This window comes from Vidua chalybeata, chromosome 6, assembly GCF_026979565.1.
Source record: "Vidua chalybeata isolate OUT-0048 chromosome 6, bVidCha1 merged haplotype, whole genome shotgun sequence".
NCBI classification, from domain to species: domain Eukaryota; kingdom Metazoa; phylum Chordata; class Aves; order Passeriformes; family Viduidae; genus Vidua; species Vidua chalybeata.
Genome location: NC_071535.1, coordinates 2,544,052 through 2,566,832, shown reverse-complemented (window position 1 = coordinate 2,566,832; position 22,781 = coordinate 2,544,052). Strand labels below are relative to the sequence as shown.

General features: G+C 55.5%; 1 protein-coding gene across 1 annotated transcript; it reads right to left on the bottom strand.

Moving 5' to 3' along the window:
- Positions 1-16,270: 16,270 nt before the first annotated feature.
- PTGER2 (prostaglandin E receptor 2) lies at positions 16,271-20,968 on the bottom strand. Its single transcript, XM_053944643.1, has 2 exons — positions 20,123-20,968; positions 16,271-16,721 (listed from the first exon to the last, which is right to left on the bottom strand). Exons 1-2 carry the CDS (start codon positions 20,966-20,968, stop codon positions 16,476-16,478), a joined length of 1,092 nt encoding a protein of 363 aa, XP_053800618.1. The 3' UTR covers positions 16,271-16,475.
- Between the last annotated feature and the right edge of the window lie 1,813 nt (positions 20,969-22,781).

The following is a 22,781-nucleotide window of genomic DNA, read 5'->3' as shown; positions in this document are numbered from 1 at the left end:
ATCCATCCTGGTGCCCTGGACGTGTTCCCTGTGCCCTTGGCATCGCCTGAGGGGATGGAGAAGGATCCCGCGGCTGCCTGGTGTGTCCCCACCCCAGCGTGTCACCTCCCACGCCAGCTCACAATGCCCCTGCTGCCTGTCAGTGTGGGGCAGCTGCTGGGGACCAAGCAGGGACAATCTGGGGACAGACAGACAGACAGATGTTGGTCCAGGGCTGGGATGGGAAGCAATTGAAGCCATAATGGCAGGGTTGGAGGTGGCTGAGGAGCTGAGCTGGGGAAGGGAGGGTGCAGGTGCAGGATGGAGCTGGATGTGGGATAAGGGGTGCTGGCTGGCAGGATGGGGTTCCTCACAGCATAGGGTGGTATTGTAAATGCAGGTGAACACAGTGGGAAGAAATGCTGATGTCTGACTCCAGTTCAGAAGGCTGAATGATTTATTTATTATAACTATGCTACAATACACTAATATACTATTTAAAGGAGATACTAAACACTACAAACCTACTTGTTCTAACTCCCATATCTAACTCACAACTTGTGATCCTCTCTTGACAGTCCAGACACAGGTGGATCTGATTGGCCACCAGGCCCAAACAATCCTCACCAGAATCCAACCAAGCAATCACCTCAGGTAAACAATTCTCCAAACACATTCCACATGGGAAAAACAAGGAGCAGAAATAGAAATTGTTTTCTCTTTCTTTTCTCTGTGCTACTCTATGAAAAATCCTGAAAGAAAGAAGAATGTCCCTGCGACAGGGTGGCTCTTCCACCTGGCACTTCCATTGCTAAAAATACAAGTGCCCCAGGAAAGTACCCCCAGCCCCCAACCTGTTGCTTGCAGGGTGGCCAGGATGAGGTGTCCATCCCTTCTGCCCCATGCCCAACACAGGCAGGAGTTGGGTCTCAAGGACACCACTGGCTCCATCCTCCTGGATGGGGATTGGGGTGGAGCTAGGAAGATCAATCCAAACCAGCTCCTCCCAGAACACCTCCTGTCTGTATTTTCCCTTCCCACAGACGTGCTCCACCTCCAGCCTGGTCTGGCACTGCACCCACAGCTCTGCTCTCCTGCTCCCTTCCCAAGCCAGGTCCATGCAGGGTTCTCACTGCTCGTGACTCACAGGCCATGGCTGAAGTCAAAGTCCAGGCTGGAAGAGCAGCAACCACCATGGACCATCCCATGGTAATCCCTTCCCAGGGCCTTTCCTGCTGTTCCCAAAAAGCAGGAGCCCCCAGGGTTCCGTGGGGCCGTGGAGGGAGCAGCAGTGGCACGTCCCCTTTGGGACATTGTTGTTCTTTGTGCATTGTTCCCTCTTGGCTCGGCGGAGCCGACGTGGAGACGGGGAGCGATAAGTGGGGAGAGGGCAGCGCTCGGTTCCTGCTCCCCGACAGGTTATTTCCCGACCTCTCCTTAGGTAAACTCAGCCCTTCACCTCTCTCAGAGTTTGCTTTGCTCTCCCTCACCCCTCCAGCACGGCGTGGGGCCCAGGAGAGCAGCCTGGCTCTATTAATAGCCCCTGGAATTGCCAAATCCCTCCTGTGTGTTGAAAGAGTGGCTGCAAGCCCGTGATTCAGCTCCGTGGTAACGCACGGGACGGTTCCCCAGCGTGGCTGTGGTGGGAAAGCTCCCAGCTCTGCTCCAGCCCTGCAGGGCAAGCTGGGCTCTCCAGTGTGGAAGGGAGATGGGGAAGAGCCCTTCAGCTGGGATTTCTTGGCTTGCTGGCAACACAGATAGCTGGTCCTATTGCTAAGCCTGGTGGTGTTCTCTGCATTGGCCACTGCCCGAGCTTGCTCTGCACAGGGATGCACAAAGAGTAAAATCCAGGAGCCTCAGGGAGGGCAAAGCCATGGGAATCATGGAATCCTGGAACCATTTAAGTTGGAAAAGACCTCTAAGGTCATTGAGTCCAACCATTTCCCCAGCACTGCAAAGTCCCACCAAATCATGTCCCCAGGTGCGTCCACTCAGTTTTTAAATCCCTCCAGGGATGGTGGCTCCACCACTGCCATGGGCAGCTCTGCCAGTGCTTGGCAACCCTTTCCATGAAGAAATTTTCCCTGATAGCCAATCTAAACCTCTTCTGGAGCAACTTGAGGCCGTTTTATCTTGTTCCCAGGGCTCTTGGAGTTGAAATCCATGGTGTCTCTATCCCAGCCTCACTCCAGGAGCAGTCCTGCCCGGAGGAGAGGGGAGAGCATCTCCTCAGGCTCCTGCTGAGTTTGAAGTCTTGGAGTCTCCTTAAGTTTGGCTTGTGAGTGACTCATGTGTGGGAGTGGGAGCTTTGCAGGGCTGAAGTGACTCCCAGTGGATCCTGGACCTGCTGTGGGGTCGTGGGTGGGAGAAGTGGCCCATGGGGAGAGGTGGGATCCTGGATATGGAATACAAGGGATGCTGCAGCTGGGAGAGTTCAGCTTAGCACAGGCAGGGAGCCCCAGCTGTGAGCAGGGCCAGGCACCAACACCAAGGCAAATATTTGGAAAGGCATTTGCTGCCCAAAAATAGCTGGAAAAGCTTTCAGGAGCAAAGCTGGAACAGTGTCTGTGGGCAGCAGCCAGAATCCCCCAGTCCAGGGCAGCTCCCAGACACAGGGAACGGAGATGGGAATGACCAGCATCTGTCCATGAATTCCCTTCCAATGGCAGTGAGGGGATCTGTGGGGCTTCTTTTGGAGACATCCCATCCCATGGACCTGGAAGCTGAATAGGGGAAAAGTAGCATCATCCTCCTTGTCAATACAGGGATGCTCAGATGTGGGTACCAGCATCCAGATAATCTCATTTGCTCCCAGGAATTAGCACCTTTGGATTCAAAGGGGCTGTGTGCTTTTGGAGGGCACAAGGTGACAGAGGGATGGAGCGGATTCCCCACTCCAGACACCCCTTGGAAAACACCAGCTCAGAAACATCCACCCACTCTTGGACACCCAGCTCAGAAACCTCAGCCCGCTCCCACTGAGCCAGAGCTGGGTGTGAATCCAAGCAGGCAGCAGCAGGGACAGGCACCAGGCACATCTGGGTGGGATTCCTTGCCAGGTGAATGTGTCCAGAATCAAATCCTGCCTCTTCCTGAACCATCCCTGGAGTCCTGCATTTCCCTCCTGCCGAATCCCACTGTCTCTCCCCGAATCCCTACACACTCCCCAAGAAGGGCACAGCCTCCAAAAGGACACAGGGTGGGTGACAACACCCATCTCCAGGTGTTGGCAATGAATTAAGAGGACAACCAGGGTGGGAATGACCGGTTTGAGTCACTTGGTCACTGCTGTCCCCTCCTGGGACCCCACCCTGGTGACGCTCATCCTTCCTCCTCCTTTCAAGAGGAGCATGAAAAAGATGAACTGGCGACTCTGCCACACCATCCTCAGGGACTCTGGCTCCTGAGGGACACCAGCTGAGGACCCCAGAGGGACAAATCCCAAAAGCTCCAGGTCCCTTGCCTCTCCTGCAGCCCCTTGCTCTTCCCCTCGGGCTGGGGAGGAGGCAGCAGTGAGGCTCCACAGGCTCCAGGTGCAGCAGGATCCTGTTTCATTCCTTCTCCTGCTCTGAGGCCAGACTAAACTCCTCACCGGAGTCTTCCCTACCAGGGATGCACTCAAAGTGCTTTTGGAACTTAATTAAGTGCTGGCTTAATTATAGGGCTGGCTGTGACATTCCTGTGTCCCTGCATCTCACCTGGCAGTGCTCCATGTTCCCACTCATCCCTGTCCCTGGGGCATCAGCAAAACCCAAAACCCATAAATAAAAAAGCCACCAAAACCCAACCTGTCTGTTTATCCTCACTCCATGATTTCCCAGGAGTTGGGAATGTCTGTGGCTTCCAGCTCGGACATGATGCTGCAGCCTTGGGTTGGATGTTGGAGCAGGATGGGAGATTGGTCCCAAAAGATTTGGAGGTCCCAGTACCAATGCTGGGAATGGGGTCACCTCCTGTGTGGCACCATCACCATCCCCAAGGACACCAGGGTGAGGGTGGCATCGAGCTTTCCCTCTCCTTGTGCATCCAGAGGGACACCCAGTCCTTTCTCCCAGTTTGGAATTGGCGTGTGCAGCTTTCTGCACTGGGGCAGATGGGTCCCTCACTCCACCAGGACTGGGATGCCCAGCAGGGACTGTCCCCACTGCTGGGAGTGGGCAATCAGGGATCTCTCTCCCTGGGAGCAAAGCAGCTCAGGAGAAAGCCATGGAGAGTGAAACGGGAGGGTGGGAATGTGATTCAGGCTGTGTCAACCCAGGGCAGCGCTGCCCTGGACAGAGGAAATCCCTCCTGATTCATGGCCTGGGAAGTCCTGTGGCTTTTTGGGACCTCGGTGATGCCACCCCACAGCAGAGAGGGCTCTGGGTGACGGGGCACTGCCAGGTGCCAGCGTCGCCTCCCATCCTCCCCAGCCTCGGAGGATGCAGGAAGGCAGCGAGATTCCAGGGATGACACACAGGTCACCAGAATGCTGCCTGGGCTGAGTAAGAGGGAAAGCTGGAATTTTTCCCCAGCAGATTTCTCTCTTCCTTTCTCGCAGCCAGCAGCACGGTTTTAAGGAGTCTGCTCCAGCTGGGACAGGTCTCACATATTTTACTTTATCTGACTTGACTTCAGTCTGCACTCTGATTCCCAGGGAAAGGGAAAGGGAAAGGCTTCCCAACACAGTTGGCCCTGGCTCCTGATGGCAGAGCTTCAACTATTCCTCGTGTCCTGCCATGTCAGAGGGGCCAGCTGGCTGCAGCTCCCAGCTTTTCCCCCTGGGAGGACATCCCCTAGATCCCTTGGCCCCACAAGGTGTGTTCCCCACCCATGGATAAATCCCTGGATAAGCCCCCACGTGCCTTGGGGCTGGGAGTCCCTTCAGAAAGGGCTGGGTTGGCTTTTGGGAACCACGGTGCTTCGCCAGCTGAGGTTGTTCTGGCTTCCCTTGTCCTTGGACCTGTTCCCTAAATCCCAGCTCATGTCTGCTGGTGGAGACAAGCTACAAAGAGACTTTCAGTGTGAGCCAGCAGGGCCAGCCCTACACATTCCTGTCCCCAAAGAGCTCCCCAAGTAGATCTATGTCTTTAGGATATGAGTTAAAGCCATTTAATCACAATCCTCCTGTTGTCCATTTCCTTTGGACGTCCTCAGATTTCCATGATTTTTTTTTTCTTGAGCAACATCAGCAACATCCCTCTGAGATCTCGGGGATGGTTGTGAATTGAGTCATCAGATGCAAGGACTGTGTAAGTCTGCTCTGCTCTCTCCTCCTCCGTGGATCTTCCCTGACCCACCATAGTCCAAACTCCTCTGTGCTCCCACCCTCCTGAGCAGGAAAATCGAGGGGTGCTGGGAACATCCTGCTGCTTGGTATCCAGGATATGGAGCCAGGCTGGGAGAGCTGGGAATGTTCACCTGGAGAGGAGAAGCTCCAGGGAGAGCTCAGAGCCCCTTGCAGGGCCTGAAGGGGCTCCAGGAGAGCTGGAGAGGGACTGGGGACAAGGCATGGAGGGACAGGACACAGGGAATGGCTCCCAGTGCCAGAGGGAAGGGATGGATGGGAGATTGGGAAGGGATTCCTGGCTGGGAGGGTGGTGAAGCCTTGGCACAGGGTGCCCAGAGCAGCTGTGGCTGCCCCTGGATCCCTGGAATTGTTCCAGGTCAGGATGGGGCTTGGAGCAACCTGGGATGGTGGAAGGTGTCCCTGCCCATGGCAGGGGTGGAATGGGATGAGTTTTAGGATCCCTTCCACCCCAAACCATTCCATGATTCTGTGTGTCATGGTTTGATCATTTTTCTTGGATTTACAGCCAGGTGCATTTTCTTGCCCAGGTGGACAAAGGTGACTCTTTGTCCCTGCCAGCCCTCATTCCCAGCTGGCAGTGCTGACATTGGTCACTTTATTCTCTGCAGAGCTCAGCTCTTGCTCATCCCTCCTTGCTCTCCTGGCCATTGCCCTCTCACCGTGACCTCTGCGTGTCCTGTCCTGCTCTAACACCCCCAGCATGAGGCTCTGTGGGATTTTTCCAGACCACAACAGCTGTTAGTCTGCGTTGGGAATGTCCCACAAACTGGATTTTCAGCCAACTCCTTGTCCCTTCCATCCTGGCTGTCGTCCCTGGAATGTGGCTCCCTGTTGGAGACACTCAGCTCCCCTCGGCTGCTGCCATCCCCTACAGATCCCCAAAGAGGGACAGCGACCTCACAGCAGGACAAGGACACTCCCAATGGGCTTTAGACCCTCTGTGAGGATGAGGATCCCACAGTGACTCCCTACAAGGACAGGGATCACCCACAGGAGAGCAGGGTTAGGGTTTAGGGTCCTGATGGCAGGACAAGGATCTCCCTACAACAGGGTCTTCCCTGCAAGGATGGGGACCCCAAAGGTGTCCCCTGTTAGTTATGGCCCTGTGGGCTGCCAGCAGCCACAAGAAACTCATTCCTTCCACTCCCAGAAAAGAAACAGAGAATCCAAGCAGGAGTGAAAGGGCAATTAAACAGGATTTTAAAAATGCTCTGGGCACTGCTGTGTGAAGGAAAGTCTGACAGAAAACATGCCCTCAAGAAGAAATCCTCCCTAGCTTAGCACTTCCTTCTAAAAACACACAATGACTTCAGAAAAAATGTGAGAAAACACATTTTCTCTCCCCAGAGGGAGAGAGAAAAAATAGAGGAAAGTAGCAAAGTGGTGGTGTTTGGTGACTGGACCTCAATCCTTGTCCTGGCAGGGGGTGGGGAACGTGCTCCAGGGGCTTTGGGTGGGCAGGCTGGAGGCGTGGGGGCATTGGCAGCAGATATCCCTGAGAGCATCTCTGCAATGCCCAGGCAGAGCTGATCCCCCTCAAAAAGTTGTCAGGTGCTCAATATTTTCTCCAACGCTCCTGCACAGAAGGGATGTGCCACCCTCGGGCCCTCCAGCCCCTCTCGAAGGGAGATTATTGATGATAAACCTTGCAAATCCTGATTTATTCCAACAACATCCATCCCAGTCATGAATAATTAAGCGAAGAGCTCTTGTGAAGCTCTGGAGAAGTGTTTGGCACCGTGGCAGCACTGGCTGCTTGAAGCTGAGCCCAGTTCATCCGTGCTGCAGCTGGAAGTGGAGCCATGGCAGGAAAATGCCGTGCCCAGGGAGGCAGAGCTGGCCTGGTTTGAGCAGAAACTCCAACAAGGAGCAAAGTGCTGAGCAAACCACTTGGGGAGGGACCTCTCTGAGGGGGAAAGAGCTGCTTGAAGCAGCAGATGTCCTGCCCTGGATGTCCTGGTGTTTGGTTTTGATCCCTGAACCCTCTCAGGCATGTCAGGGTTCTGTGTTTTGCTGTCTGGGTTTGGTCCCAAACCCCTCGGCAGCACCAAGCCTCCAGTTCCCCGAGCCCCTTGCAGGGAATGCTGAGGTGTCTAGGGCTGATTGGCTGCTAAACTGGGGGATGCAAAAGGTAATGAATGGAGGGATGATGGCAAAATGCCACACTGAGAAACCAGCTGAGCACAGCAACTCCAGTGGTGAAACACACCAGGACAGAGCCTGGAAGCTTTTCCCTTGTCCTCATTACCCTTTTCCCTTCGTCCTTTCTTCTTTTCTCTTCCCTTCTCCCATTCTCTTCCCCTTTTCCTTGTCCCCTGTCCCCTGTACTCTTTCCCCTGCCCCCTCTTCCTTTCCCTTTTCTCTTGCCCCCCCTTTCCCTTTTCTCTTCCATTCCCCTGACCTCCTTCCCCTTTCCTTTGTTCCCTGTCTGTTGTCCCCTTTCCACCTTCTCTTGCCCCATTTCCCCTTCTCCATTTTTCTTCCCCTTTCCCTTGTCCCTGTCCCCTTTTCCTTCCCCATTTTTCTTCCCCTTTCCCTTGTCCCTGTCCCCTTTTCCTTTCCCTTTTTGCTTCACCTTTCCCTTGTCCCTGTCCCCTTTTCCTTCCCCATTTTTCTTTGCCTTTCCCTTGTCCCTGTCCCCTTTTCTTTCCCTATTTCTCTTCCCCTTTCCCTTGTCCCTGTCCCCTTTTCCTTCCCCATTTTTCTTTGCCTTTCCCTTGTCCCTGTCCCTTTTTCCTTCCCCATTTTTCTTTGCCTTTCCCTTGTCCCTGTCCCCTTTTCCTTCCCTATTTCTCTTCACCTTTCCCTTGTTCCTGTCCCCTTTTCCTTACCCTTTTCTCTTCCCTTTCCCCCATCCCCTTCCCTATCCTTTGTCCCTGTCCTCTTTTCCTTTCCCTTTTCTCTTCCCTTTCCCCCATCCCCTTCCCCTTTCCCTTGTTCCCCATCCCTTATCCCCCTTCCCTCTTCTCCTGCCGCCTTTCCCCTGTCCCCATCCCTATTTGAAGAGCTGCAGATAGGGAGGTTTGCAGAGGCTCCGTGCTCCTCCTCACCCCCATCAGGGTCATTGTCCCTGACAGGACAGGACAGGAGGAATTCCGGGATTCCAGGAACAGCCCCAGAGGAGCCTGGATGCCCGGGATGGGGATGGGGATGACCCCGAAGGAAGCAGGAGCACTCCACAGCTTTCCAAAGCTGATGCCTGACGTGATCATTCCAAGATGATGAGCAGCTTCCTCCAGCAGCCCCAGGGAGCTCTTGGCAGAGCCCCTCAGCAGGGCACGGGCTGCTCCAGCCTTCCCCAGGCACTGATTTGTTGGGAGGACTCATCCTGATGGATCTGCGGCTCGATCCGGCCTCTGCAGGGCCCTCGGAGAGACCTCACAGCTCAACTCCCAGCCCCAGAGGCATGAAAAAGGTCTGGAGCAGAGGAAACAGCAGCTGCTCATGACAAATAAATGTTGTCTCATGTACACATCCCCTGTCCATGACAAACCCCAGTGCTCTGCGGGGCCAAAGCTCTGGTAGCACGAATGTCCAGGGATAAACAGGCTCCAAACCACCCTGGAACAGCTTCTTGTAAACAGAGACTTTTCTTTTTAACTCTGTTCAAAACTCTGTCGGCTTTGATGTTTCACATCTGGGCTGGCCCTCACCATTTCCTCCTGCCCCCACAAGAGCAGATTGATAAAACCTTGTCCCTGCTGCGGTGTTTGGGATTGTGGGGTCCCAATAAAAGGCATCCATAGTGGATTTATCCATCCCAGTTCTGCCAGCCACTGCTGTGCTGCTTACCCAGCACCTTCCAGGTGCAGAGGGAGGAGGGTGGTGAGGAGAGTGGTGCTGGAATGGGCTTGGGGAGGGTGATGTGCTCAAGGAGCTCTGGGAGGTTCTCCCAAAACCATTTCCAGCACCATGGAGGGGAAACTGAGGCAGAGCAACCACAGAATCCCAGAATGGTTTGGGTTGGAAGGAATCTTAAAGCTCATCTCATTCCACCCCCTGCCATGGGCAGGGACACCTTCCTCTATCCCAGGCTGCTCCAACCCCCATCCAAACTGGCCGTGGACACTTCCAGGGATGGGACGTGCCAGACCTGAGGGCTGGAATTTTGACTATGGCAGGAGCTCACTCACAACCCAGCTGCTCAGAAAAACAAGATTTCCAGGTGGTTTTTCTGAGAGTTTTAAATCCAGCCACAAAATGGCACCTTCTGCCTCTGGGGCAGCCCAGCGGGAACCACAACGAAACCACAGCCGCAGCACTGGCACATCAAACCCCGCAAAGATTTATGGCCTGACTTGCTTGGCCACCCCAGGACCTTTGCTCTGCTCCTCACACGAGCTCAGCTGCTGATGGGGTCCTGCTTTTTCCTAAAAGTGTGGATTTTTTTTGGGAGAGGCCACAGGTTCATCACAGGGGGCAGGATGGTGAGAGATCCACCCCGCTCCACGATGCCCCGAAGCCTTTATGGCCCCTATAAAATCCAGATGCTCGATGTGAGTTTGACACTGTTTAGTCTCTTGGTTGGGAAGATTTAGGTCGCTTTGGGAACAGCAGATGGGCGGCATTTCCCTGTGGATTTGATGGACGTGGATGTTTGCACATTCCAGGGAAAGCCAGTTCAAAGAAAAGCAGCCCTGCATGGGAAACCCTGGCGATACCCAGGAGTGTCCCCAGCACATTGCTGTCAATCAGGGACACGAGGTGCCCCTTCCAAACCTCGGGAAAAGCCCGCGGGCACCGGGGGAGCGCGATCCCGCCCTGCCTGACGGATCCACGGGCCACATGGAGAGCGGGCAGCGAGGATATAAATTCCCTCACACCTCATCTGGATGCTCTTAAGGGACAGGACTTTCTCCGAGGGCGAGTGCACAAACAAGCCTTGGGCACCGGTCCCTCCCCGAGTCACAGCCGCTGTATTTTTAGCTCCACGTCCCAGTCAGGCTTGTAAAACTTTCCCTTCCTTCTGTTTCCAGCCGCTTGTGGATCAGCTCGGAGCTCTGGCTGGATTTTTCCCAGTCCTTCTGTTTGGTTTTCGGGTTGGATGGCCCCCAGCTGGATTGGGGGGGACTCTGGGGAGCTCTGCTCCATCCAGCCCTTTGCCTGTACGTGTATTCTGGATAAAGGATGGAGCAGGGAATAGCAGGGATACAGGGACACAGGGATTCAGGAATACAGGGATACAGAGATTCAGGGATACAGAGATTCAGGGATACAGAGATTCAAGGATACAGGGATTCAGGAATTCAGGGATTCAGGAATTCAGGGACTCAGGAATTCAGGGATTCAGGGACTCAGGGATACAGTGATTCAGGAATTCAGGGATTCAGGGATACAAGGATTCAGGAATAGAAGGATTCAGGGAGTCAGGGATACAGGGATTCAGGGATACAGGAATACAAGGATTCGGGAATTCAGGGATACAGAGATTCAAGGATACAGGAATTCAGGAATACAGGGATTCAGGAATTCAGGGATACACAGTTACAGGGATACAGGGATTCAGAGATTCAGGGATACAGGAATTCAGGGATACAGGGATTCAGGGATTCAGGGATTCAAGGATTCAAGGATACACAGATACAGTGATACAGGGATTCAGGAATTCAGGGATTCAGGGATATAGAGATTCAAGGGTACAGGGATTCAGGGATACAGAGATACAGGAATTCAGGGATTCGGGAATTCAGAGATTCAGGGATTCAGGGATACAGGGATTCAGGGATTCAGGAATTCAAGGATTCAGAGATTCAGTGATACAGGGATACACAGATACAGTGATACAGGGATTCAGAGATACAGGGATTCAGAGATTCAGGGATACAGGAATTCAAGGATTCAGGGATACACAGATACAGTGATACAGGGATTCAGGGATACAGAAATACAGGAATTCAGGGATTCAGGAATTCAGAGATTCAGGGATACAGGGATTCAGGGATTCAGGGATTCAGGAATTCAAGGATTCAGAGATTCTGTGATACAGGGATACACAGATACAGTGATACAGGGATTCAGGGATACAGGGATTCAGGGATTCAGGAATTCAAGGATTCAGAGATTCTGTGATACGGGGATACACAGATACAGTGATACAGGGATTCAGGGATACAGGGATTCAGGGATTCAGGGACACAGGAATTCAGGGATTCAGGGACTCAGGGATTCAGGGATACAGGGATTCAGGGATACAGAGATTCAGGGATTCAGGGACACAGGGTCCAGCCCCATCCCAAGATCCTCCAGCTCACCCTCCCGGCACACCCAGCTCCATCTGCAGGGAAAAATGAGCAGCAGGAGGGCTGCAGCTCCATGGAATCGTGGAATATTTAGGTTGGAAGAGACCTTAAAGCCCATCTTGTTCCAAGTCCTGCCATGGGCAGGGACACCTTGCACTGAGGCAGGATGTTCACCTCGTTGTTTTCGTGTCAGAGGAAGAGGAGAAAATGTCTGGGCACAGCCCTTCCAAGTGAGGAGGTCACAGCCACAGCTAAAATAAATCTGTGTGGCTTGAGAAATGGACAGTTTATGGTAATCTGGGGAAAAGTCATATGAGACCTTCACCCCCTGCAATGCTGAACCCAAAAGCCAGAAGGAAAATTTGTTATTACTGCTCATATATTGTAAAAAAAGCTTGAAAATTCAAGGCTCTGCTGGGAGAGCTGGGAGTGTTCACATTGAGAAGATTCCAGGGAGTCTTTAGAGCCCTCCCAGGGAGAGCTGGAGAGGGACTGGGGACAAGGGATGGAGGGACAGGAGCCAGGGAATGGCTCCCACTGCCAGAGGGCAGGGATGGATGGGAGATTGGGAAGGAATTCCTGGCTGGGAGGGTGGTGGGAATGATGCAGGCATCCCAGCCTGTGGATTCCACTGCAGAATTCCCAAGTAAAACTGATGTGGCACAAGGAATTTATGCCCCTAGAAAAGTTTGTTCTGGATCTCTCAGGTGTATTTAACTTCACTTCAGGTAATTCTGCCCAGCCCTGGTACTTCCAAAGTCTCATAACCCCTCACAATGACAGGGACAGAACACAAATTACTCATTTGGGGTCTCGGTGTTGGGCACCAGGCTCTGTTTTTAAGCCTGTGAAATTTGGGATGCCACAAACAATCCCCTGGAAAAGGCTGATCCCTCTTTCAGAACAGGCTCATTCTGATGTGGGGTGACCTGAAGGACTCAGAGGAAAGGTTTCACATGAATATGTGGGGATGCAGAGGTGCAAAACCAGCTGCAAAAGCAGAAGGCAGCTGTGGTAAAGCCAAATGTGACTTTTTCCTGTGTCATGGGAAGCCCTGGAACCACTGCGGAGCCAGATGGGAAGCCCAGCCATGCCATGTCCCCATAAGTCACTTCCTTGGCTAATTAATTAATCCAATTTAACATGGATCACACCCCTCTGGAGCCCAGGGAGGGTTCCTGTGCCTGGAAAGGCAGCTCTGCTTTGCTTCCAGCATCCCAAAGGACTGGAGCAGAAATTCCAGAAGTGTTCTGCAGGAATGGTGGGCTCAGACACACCACTGCACCCATCCCATCCCATCCCATCCCATCCCATCCCATCCCATCCCATCCCATCCCATCCCATCCCATCCCATCCCATCCCATCCCATCCCATCCCCACCTTTGCAGGGTGTTCCCAAATATTGCCCACATTTCCTGATCCCTCTGAAAGGGACTGAGGGGCTTTTGTGGCCCCCAGTAAAACCATGGCCAAAACAGCCCAAAAAACGAGAGTTTCCTCCCTGCTGACAGCACAGAAATGTGGGGGAGATGTTCCAAACAAGCCAGGAAAGGAGAGAGCAAGAGGGAAGTGCTTTTCCTTTCTTCCCCACTCTCCCAAAATGCCTACTTATAAAAAACATTGTGTGGCATCACCATCATTTGGGAATTGAGAGGGATTATTTAAGAGGTGCTGAAGTGCCAGAATAAAGGGGCTTTCCACTGACAGAGGTTTGATGGGATATTGGGAAGGAATTCTTCCCTGTGAGGCTGGGCAGGCCCTGGCACAGGGTGCCCAGAGCAGCTGGGGCTGCCCCTGGATCCCTGGAAATGTCCAAGGCCAGGCTGGACAGGGCTTGGAGCAGCCTGGGATGGTGGAAGGTGTCCTTGCCATGGCAGGGGTGGGATGGGATGAGCTTTAAATCCCTTCCATCCCAAACCATTCCATGATTCTATGGCAGATTTTGGACAAGATCCCCACTCCCTGCATCCCCCCAGGCACTGTGGAAAATCTCACCATTTTTAGGAAGTCTGAGGGGCAGCTGATGCCCTCTGTTGTCTCCCAGGAATGGCTTCTCCCTCCCTCCTCTCCAGCAGCAGATTCCCAGATGGAAATGCAGGATTAAAGACCTGCCTGGAGCTTCCCTGTGCCAGCAGGTTTCCGGTGTGGGAATAAAAAAGTCATTAAGGGCCGGCACAGACAATGAAATGAAACTTTGTCATCTTGTATTTGAGCTGAGCAGACACTGAGGGAGCCGACGAGAGGCAAATTAATTTGCTTTTTCCGAAGGCTCCTGCGTGACGTTAATAAAAGCAGCATTTTGTGCAGGCTCACGGCTCAGGATGCTGAGATTCACAGTCCTCCCTGTCCTCACAGAGCTCTGCTGAAAGCCCTTTTCTCCTTTGGAAGCAGGGAAAGGAGGAGTTTTTTGATTCCAGAGCTTGGGTGCAATCCCAGCAGCTCAGGATGTGTCCTGGCAAAGGGACTCAGGTTTAAGGGGTTCCTCTCCTTGCTTTTATTTTGGCATTCAATTTGATCCAAATCATTTCCCTGAGCCAACTTGCCAGGATTGCTGCCCTGATGGTCAGGAGAAAAGCAAAAAGCAGATCCCAGGGGATGGATGCTGGGAGGTTCTTTTCTTTCCTGATGAGGAGCCATAAACCTCCCAAAAAAAAAGAAAACCAAGCAGCTGCTCATTAGTGGTCAGCAGAGGAGCTGGGGGCTGGCAGGAGTGAATCCTTGGGTTCTGGGAGAATCCTCTGCCACGGGTCCTGCTGGGTTCTCCTCCCACCCTGTCACATTCCTTGGCACGCTGGTCCCTGCAGGATGCGACCTCCTTGCCATTTCCAACATTTTTCCCATTTTTAAAAAAAAATTTCTCTTTCTATCTTTTGCACGCCAGGCAGCCATTCCCTCTGGCTTAGAGGAGAGTTAGGCAACTGGTCCTGAAATTCCAGCGTGAGCAACCAGGTCATGACCATCCAGATAAATAAAGCTCAAGGACCCAAGGCTCTTCCTAAAGTTTTTGGCTCCTTTTGCAGCTGAGCACACCCAAAACTGAGCCCAGAATGTGCTGTTCCTCCTGCTCTGTGCACGGATGAGGGAATAATTTTGGGAAGGGACAACTGGGCTCTCCAAGTGCTGGGTGGGATGGTGCCAAATTTGGGTTCCCAAGGTTTAATGACATTCCATGGGTGTGGGGAGCACCCCAGCTTCACCCCCATGGGCAGGCACATCTGGAAACCCTGTCCCTAAAATTCCACAGCCCCCCAGCTACAGGGTGCTGCCAAAAAACTCATTTGAGCAAGAGCAGCCCCTGCCTGACATCTGCCCACACGCATTTGGGAGGCCAGGAAACTTCCTGTGGGCATTGGCTGCCAGACAGAAGTGACCTCAATTCTGCCTTTTTTTAGGGTGGGTATTTTTGGGGGTGGTGTTTTGATAACAGGTGGGAGCTTTGCCTGCCTCTCCCTGGCTGTGGGATAGGCAGGTTTTAGGGAAGAGCTCAGAGATGGGGGTGGAGGGGGGGAGGATTTCTGTAGCTCCAGTAAGAAATTCTACATTCTACATCTGTAAAACACAGCTTATTGCCACTTCTCAAGAAATTGGAAGCACCCACTTCCCCCTGCCAGCTTCTCGTGCTGCCCTTTCCCCCCATTCCCATGGTTTCATCCCACATCCAACACATTTCCTCCAGGAGCCAGATCTACCCTGAGGAGCATCACAAGCACAAACCCATGCATGATTCAGCAGGCTCCTTTGAGAGACATTTATTATTTAAATAATAACTCTTTTTTTTTTTTTTTTTTTAACATCACCTCGACTCACAAACCACGGAAAAGCCCCAAATCTGGGCACCTTTGGGCTCCCTGAGCAGAGCTGCAGCTCCCAAATGAGACTCCACACTGGGAATTGCACAAATGCCACTGGGTGTGTTGGGTGCTGCTCAAATGGGAGCCGCAAGAAAATTCCTAACGGCAGTGGTGGCCTTGGGATGTGGAGTTGGATGCTCCTCATCCCAGTGGGAACAATCCTGGAATCCCAAAGAGCAAGAGGAATCCCAGAAAACAAAACAGTGGTGTTGAAGGATGCTGCCCAACGGGGCAGGGTTGATGACCTGGATGGTTTTGCAGTTGGTTTTTTTTGCTTTTTTTGGGGGGGGGGTTTATTTTAAATAAATATTCATCCCAGTCAAGAACAAACCCAAACCCCACCAGCAGCACCACCCTGGATGTGGGTGAAGCTCATGGCTGTGACCATTCCCTGGTCAGGCTCTTTGTTCTTTTTGTTGGCAAAAATCACGGGGCAAAGGGAATTTCCAAATGGGTGCTGAGGAGGGGCTGCTCTGCTCCATCACAGCGCCAGGGAAGTGCCAAAATTTGGCTTTTTTAGTACTTTGGGGCCCCTCAGGGACCCACCAATGCCTAAAATCTCAGGGGTGTGGCACAGACAGACAGACATGAGCACACAGACCTGCCCCTAAAAAAGTGCACTTCTTTAGGCAACCAGCCTAAAAAAAGGGAGAAAATTGGAGGATACACTGATCCCTTCCTCTCCTTCCCGATCCCTAGGGATCTGGGGGCCCAGATGGGTGTTTGCAGCCAGCCAGCCCCATCTCCAGGAGCTGCAGCCCTGCCTGCATCCCAAAAACCCACGGAGTCCTCGCTGGGAAGCACACCAGCAGGAACCTCTGCTTCCCAACACCCCCCCCCCCCAGCCGCGGGGTTATAACAAAACCCCCCCAAGCTTCACCCCCAACCCTCCCCAGCAGGGCTGAGCCCTTCTCCAGCCCTAAGGGTGACAGCAGCACGCAGGGACTCACCAGCCCTTCCAACCTGGCACTTTTGTCCCTGTGAGAGGCCGCGGTGACTTCCCAGGCGCCACCTGAGCCACCCGGGGCCAGGCTGCAGCCGCCGCCGCCGCCTCTCCATGAGCCCTTGGGGCAGAGCTTCCTCAACACCCGTCAGGAAGGCAGGATCCTCCTGGAACTACTGCCCGCAGAGGTCCGGCCGTGCCGCCGGCTTTGTCACAGCAGAGGACACAGCGCGGCCGTCCGGGGCCGTGGGGGTCACCTGGCAGCAGAGCACGGAGCGCATGAGGCGCAGCACGGGCGGCCGCAGGATGGCGAAGACCCAGGGATCCACGATGGAGTTGATGGAGAGGAAGCGCAGGGCCAGCAGGTCCCACCCGTGGTCGTCCTCTTCCCGGCTGAACTTGTTCACGTAGGCACGGATCTGCCAAGCCAGGGTTGGAAAGGAGATTAGAAATCACCTCGTTCCACCCCGCCCCCGGCATTCTGCTGTCCCAGGTTCATCCAAGCCCCCTCCAGGGACTTCACAGAATCACAGAATTCACAGAATCACTGGGTTGGAAGAGTATTGTAAATTCAGGTGAACCCGGTGGGAAGAAATGCTGATGTCTGACTCCAGCTCAGAAAGCTGAATGATTTCTTTATTACAACTATGCTATAATACATTAATATACTATTTAAAGGAGATACTAAACACTACAAACCTACTTGTTCTAACTCCCATATCTAACTCCCAACTCGTGACCCTCTCTGAGAGTCCAGCCACAGGTGGGTTGGATTGGCCACCAGGCTCAAACAATCCTCACCAGAATCCAACCGAGCAATCACCCCAGGGAAACAATTCTCCAAACACATTCCACATGGCAAAAACAAGGAGCAGGAATAGAAATTGTTTTCTCTTTCTTCTCTCTGTGCTGCTGTATGAAAAAGTCCTGACAGAGAAAGAAATGCGCTTGCCACAGAAGAGACCTTCAAGATCATCGAGTCCAACCCAGCCCCAGCCCCTCAACCCAACCCTGGCAGCCAGTGCCACATCCAGGCTTTGTTAAACACACCCAGGGATGGTGACTGCACCACCTCCCCGGGCAGAACATTCCAGAGCTTTATCACTCTTTCTGTAAAAAACTTTTTCCTGATATCCAACCTGAATTTCCCTTGGTGCAGCTCGAGACTGTCCTCTGGTTCTGTTAGCTGCTGCTTGGAGGAGGTGCATCCAACCTGGTCTGGAACCCTTCCAGCCACATCTTCTCTGGATAACCTGTATCAGGGCCTCACCTCTCTCACAACAAATAATTTTTTCCTGATATCCCATCTAAACCTGTCACTTTGAATCCATTTCTCCCTGGTTCTGTCACTCCAGGCCTTTGTAAAGAGTCTCTATCCATCTTCCCTATAGTTCCTTTCAAGTACTGGAAGGTCATAATTAGGTGACCTCAAATCCTTCTCTTTTCCAGGGTGAACAATCCCAATTCTCCCAGCCTTTACTCCCAGCAGAGCTGCTCCATCCCTTTAATCAACTTGATGCCTCCTCTGGACTTGCTCCACCAGTTCCAGGTATTTCCTGTTCTAGAAGGACCCCAGAGCTGGACACAGCACTGCAGTGGGATGTCACAACCTCCCTCAACCAGGGAGAAATCACAGGAAGAAATAATTCCGAGCCTGGGCTCCCAAGACCTGGCCCCCAGGCAGCTCTTTTGGGGCGATTTGGGCTGTCACAGCAAATTTGCTGACTGCACGGGTTTAAATGAACTTTAAATGAAAGCCAGCCCCGTGCTCCGCTTCGTTCAGAGCCACAATTAAACCCGTGGCTGCTGGAGGAAGTGGTTCCTCTCACCTTGAGGCCACACGGGAGCAATAACCGTGGGAGACGGAGAGGATGAGCGGTGCCGGACCTGGCCGGTCCTTCCTGCGACTGCCGACTCATCGCAGCCCTCGGGGCTTCCTGGAAGGGTGACTCAGCACTCCTTACTCATTCGGGTCACTCGCCACCCCCTCGCTCCCGGCTGGGGAGATGCTTGGATGGGGCTGGAGCAGCAGGAGCATCCCCTCCCCTGCCTGGGATCCGCCGGCTACCGGCCCGGGATGGCGCATCCGCGGCGGCCGCGCGCAGCGCTTCCAGGCTCCGGTGTGTTTTGGGAAGGAATTCCTGGCCTGATGGGTTTGTGTGCCTGGGCTCCTCCCGGGAGGAGAGGCGGCTGCTGCGGGCAGCCGGGGACAGGAGAGAAAGTGTCACCCCAAGGAGGCAGCTGGGTTTGAGCCGCTGCCAAAGCGCGGCCCCACATGGGAGCCAGGCGATGGGAAAAGGGAAGCTGGCTCTGGATAAGGCCATATCTGCCACCACAGGGCCCATGGGATCCCGGCCAGGGCCGCTTTCCCAGCCCCTCTGCCCCCAGCACACTCACAGGGCCCTGCCCACGTGTCCCCACCGAGGGGTTCCGCTTCGAACTGACCACAGCAGCCAACCCGGGCTGTTTCTGGGACATGGGAAGCGTGTCCATCATGTGTGGGTTCGTGGCCAGGAGCTGGAGAGTCTCTCAGGGCGTTGATGCTCACAAACATCTGGACATTATTCCTTTGTCCTAAAAGCCTGGCTCGGCCGTATCCTGCGGTTATTTCCTTTTCCCTTAGGAAAACCAAGGGAGCATGAAGGGAAGGTAGAGTCTATTTAACACCAGGAGTGTGAAATTAGCACTGGTTGTGCTCCCAGCCTTGGTGGGGTCACTTCTTCAGGGGCCAACTGATGCCTGCACTGGGGGGCTCACACACCCGGGCTCTGGACCCATCGATGCTCCTGGTGGAAGAGCACTTGGATGGATGAAAAGCGGCCCTTGGGATGGGAGAGCCCAGACAGAGGCAGGGCACTTGCTCTCTCCACTTCTTCACTTGGCTGTTTTGATCCTGGATTTCTGCTGGAAGCCTCGTGCATGGATGGGGCACGGGATGTGGGGATGTCCCCTGGGATGACACGTGCTATGGCCTCTGCGCCAGATCTCTGTTCCCAGAAATCTCCCATCTCTGTGCCAGCGCCTCAGTGCTGTTGCAGAGGAGCAGAAACCTCTGTCTAACAGTAAGGTGGGTGCAGCCTCCCACATCTCCAGCTCTGTCCGCAGAAATCTGGGATAACTCATCCCGCCCAGCACAGATATCCACTGCCTCCGGCCCAGGGCAGCTCCTTCATCCCATCTCTAGAAGTGTAGTTGGTTCTTTTGCCATCCCTCACACCTCCACCATGAGTTCCTGGATCGTGGGAATTGCAGTGATGCCGTGTGGTCCAGGAGACCCCCAGGCTGTCCCTGCCTGAGCCACACAGCCTGGCCTCAGAGCCTCTGTGGGGTGGGAGGGCACCTCTGCTCCTGCCACATCATTCTCCTGCCCCCCCATTCTGCTGTCAGACCATTCTGCTGTCAGACCATCCTCCCGCCACCCCATCCTCCTGCCCCCCACAATCCTGACACCCCATCCTCCTGTCATCCCATCCTCCTGCCCCCCACAATCCTGACACCCCATCCTCCTGTCATCCCATGCTCCTGCCATCCCATGCTCCTGCCCCCCACAATCCTGACACCCCATGCTCCTGCCATCCCATGCTCCTGCCCCCCACAATCCTGACACCCCATCCTCCTCCTGGCACTGGGGACACAGGGAGTGATTCCCCCGCTCCCCAGGTGATGTACAAATTGCCAAGCTCATGCCCGAGCCGGGCTCTCCCGAGCTTTGACCTCAACCCTCGAGGTCTGGCCAGCAGAGTCGGGGGAAGCTTTACAAAGGCCGGGAGAGAGAAATGCGGGCGCTGGGGAGAGGGGAGGGACAGCCAGTGGCACTCACCGTGAAGGGCAGGGAGCAGATGACGAAGGTGATGGTCATGATGGAGAGCAGCAGGAGGTGGTCGATCTCCTCGGCCATGGAGAACATGCGCCGGCCGCAGCCGGTGGCCGCTCGGGGCTGCTCCGGGCTGGCCACCCGGCGGCTCCTCTGCCCGCGGCGGTGCATGCGGGCCAGGTTCACGATGACGCTCAGGTTGCAGAGCAGCACGGCGAGGATGAGGAAGAGGAGCAGGGTGGCGTAGAGGAGCGAGAAGGCGACGTTCAGCCCCGCCACCTCCCCGTTGCTCTGCTGCGGATCCAGGTGCATCTGGATGAAGCACCAGGTGCCGGGGCAGTACTGGACGTAGCGCCCGAAGCCCACCAGCGGCAGCGAGCAGAAGGCGGCCGAGAAGGTGTAGATGGCCGGCAGGGCCACCAGGCCCGTGCGGGGGCTCAGGAAGCGCTCGTAGAAGTACGGTCGCCCCAGGGCCAGGCAGCGCTCCAGCGCCATGGTGAAGAGGATGAGCATGGTGGCGAGGCCGAAGAAGCTCATGGCGAAGCCGAAGTAGAGGCAGATGTGCCCTCCGCGGGCCAGGCTGGTGAGGGTGAGGTTGCGGTGGTAGGAAGCGAGCACCAAGGGGCTGACGGAGCAGGTGCCCAGCAGGTCGGTGACCACCAGGGCCAGCACCAGGACGTGGAACAGCGCGGGCGGGCGCTGGCGGGGCCCGCGGCGGCCGCGCAGGAGCAGCCCCAGCGCCAGGAGGTTGCCCAGGAGCCCGGCGGAGAACATGAGGGCGCTGACCAGCGGGCGAGCCCCGGCCGGCAGCGCTGCCCCGTCGCTCCCGTGCGCCCGGCCCGTCCCGTTCATCCCGCGCCGCCGCCGCCGCACGCCCGACTGCGCCACCGCCCCCGGCACCGGCACCGGCACCGCCCGCCCCGACGGCACCGCCCCGCCCGCCGCCCCCGGCACCGGCACCGCCCGCCCCGACCGCACCGCCCCGGGCCCCCGGCACCGCCCCGAGCTCCCCCGGCCCCGCGCTCGCAGGGATGGACGGAGCGGAGGCGGGGAACGCGCACGGACCGAGCCTGGCCGGACCGAGAGTCCCGGTACCGGTGTGGGAGCCACGGACACGGCCAGTCCCGGCGCGGGTCTGAGAGTCCCGGTACCGGTGTGGGAGCCACGGACACGGCCAGTCCCGGTGTGGGTCTGAGAGTCCCGGTACCGGTATGGGAGTCACGGACTCGGCCAGTCCCGGTACCGGTGTGGGAGCCACGGACACGGCCAGTCCCGGTGCGGGTCTGAGAGTCCCGGTACCGGTATGGGAGTCACGGATTCGGTCAGTCCTGCTGACCGAAGGGTTCCGACTGGGGTTCCAAGAGCCCCAGTGCCGGGCCGGGAGTGCTGCCCGGGATCGCTGGGACAGTCCCCGGTGTGACCCAGCCCCGGCTCCGGCACGCCCAGCCCCGCTGCCCGACCGGGAGCGTCTCTTACGATCGGCCCCGGTGCCGGTCCAGGAGCCCCGGTGCCGGTCCAGAAGCTCGGTGCCGGTCCAGGAGCCTCGGTGCCGGTTCAGAAGCCTCGGTGTCAGTCCAGGAGCCCGGTGCCGGTCCAGGAGCCCCGGTGCCGGTTCAGGAGCCCCGTGCAGCTCTGAGAGCCCCGAGGCACGGCCAGTCCCTGTGCCAGACCGGGAGCAGCTCTCAGGGCCAATCCCGGCACGGCTCCAGCCAGCCCTGGTGCCGGTCCAGGAGCCTCGGTGCCGGCCTGGGATCGCTCCCACGGCCAATCCCGGTACAGACCCCGGAGTCTGTGTGTGGCTCCTGGAGCATGGAGTCCCACTCTGTCCCGGTGCTAATCCAGGAATATCAGAGCCTGTCCAGGAGCCTCTCACGTGGTCAGAGATTCCTGGTGGTGCTCTGGGCCAGCTCCAGCCTGCCCTGAGAGCCCCAAGGCACAGCCGGTCCCGGTGCTGGCTCCAGAACCCCAAAGCCCCCTGAGCCCGGGGTCCAGCTGAGCCCAGGCTGTGCAGGGAATTCCCATTGCTCCAGAGGAACCCATGGAGAGCTCCCTGCCCCATGGCTGGCACCATGCCATGTCCCCATTGTCCCCCTCTCCTATATGTCATCAGAGGTCCCCAGGGCGGTGCAGCCTGTCTGGCCATGACCTTAAAACCCATCTAGTCCCACCCTCTGCCATGGGCAGGGACACCTTCCACTATGCCAGGCTTATGGAACACATCCAGGGCTGGGAAATCCACAAGCTCCATCCCAGTGGCCTCAGATGCTCCCTCCATCCTTCAGGACACCAGCTGTCACTCAAGCTGCCTTTATTTAAGCAGTTGGTGCTTCACAGGTGACTTCCAGAATAAAAAATCTTTTACCTCCTGTGGCCCTGGGGCTGTCCCAGCAGCTGCAACAATTTAATTTTTAATTTACTCCGTTGCACCTCAGCGCAACGCTGCAGCAGGGGTGACTCCAGCAGGGACACAGCAGGTTGCAGACACACGAGTGGCCTTGGCTGTTATTTTAAAAACCACGCTTTTGCAACAGGAACTTCGCAAAGGAAATGCGGGGCACGGCAAACTCGAGGGCCGGGAGAGCTGCGGTTTGTGACAGCACCTCCATTTCTGAGGGGCCACTCCCAGGCCTGGCTTTGCTTTCTCCTCTCACACAGCTCAAAAGCC

Coding starts and splice junctions, on each gene's coding strand:
- PTGER2 (XM_053944643.1), bottom strand. CDS start 20,968: ATGAACGGGACGGGCCGGGCGCACGGGAGCGACGGGGCAGCGCTGCCG. Junction 16,722..20,122: donor TCTGCTCCCTGCCCTTCACG/GTGAGTGCCACT, acceptor CTGGCTTGGCAG/ATCCGTGCCTACGTGAACAA.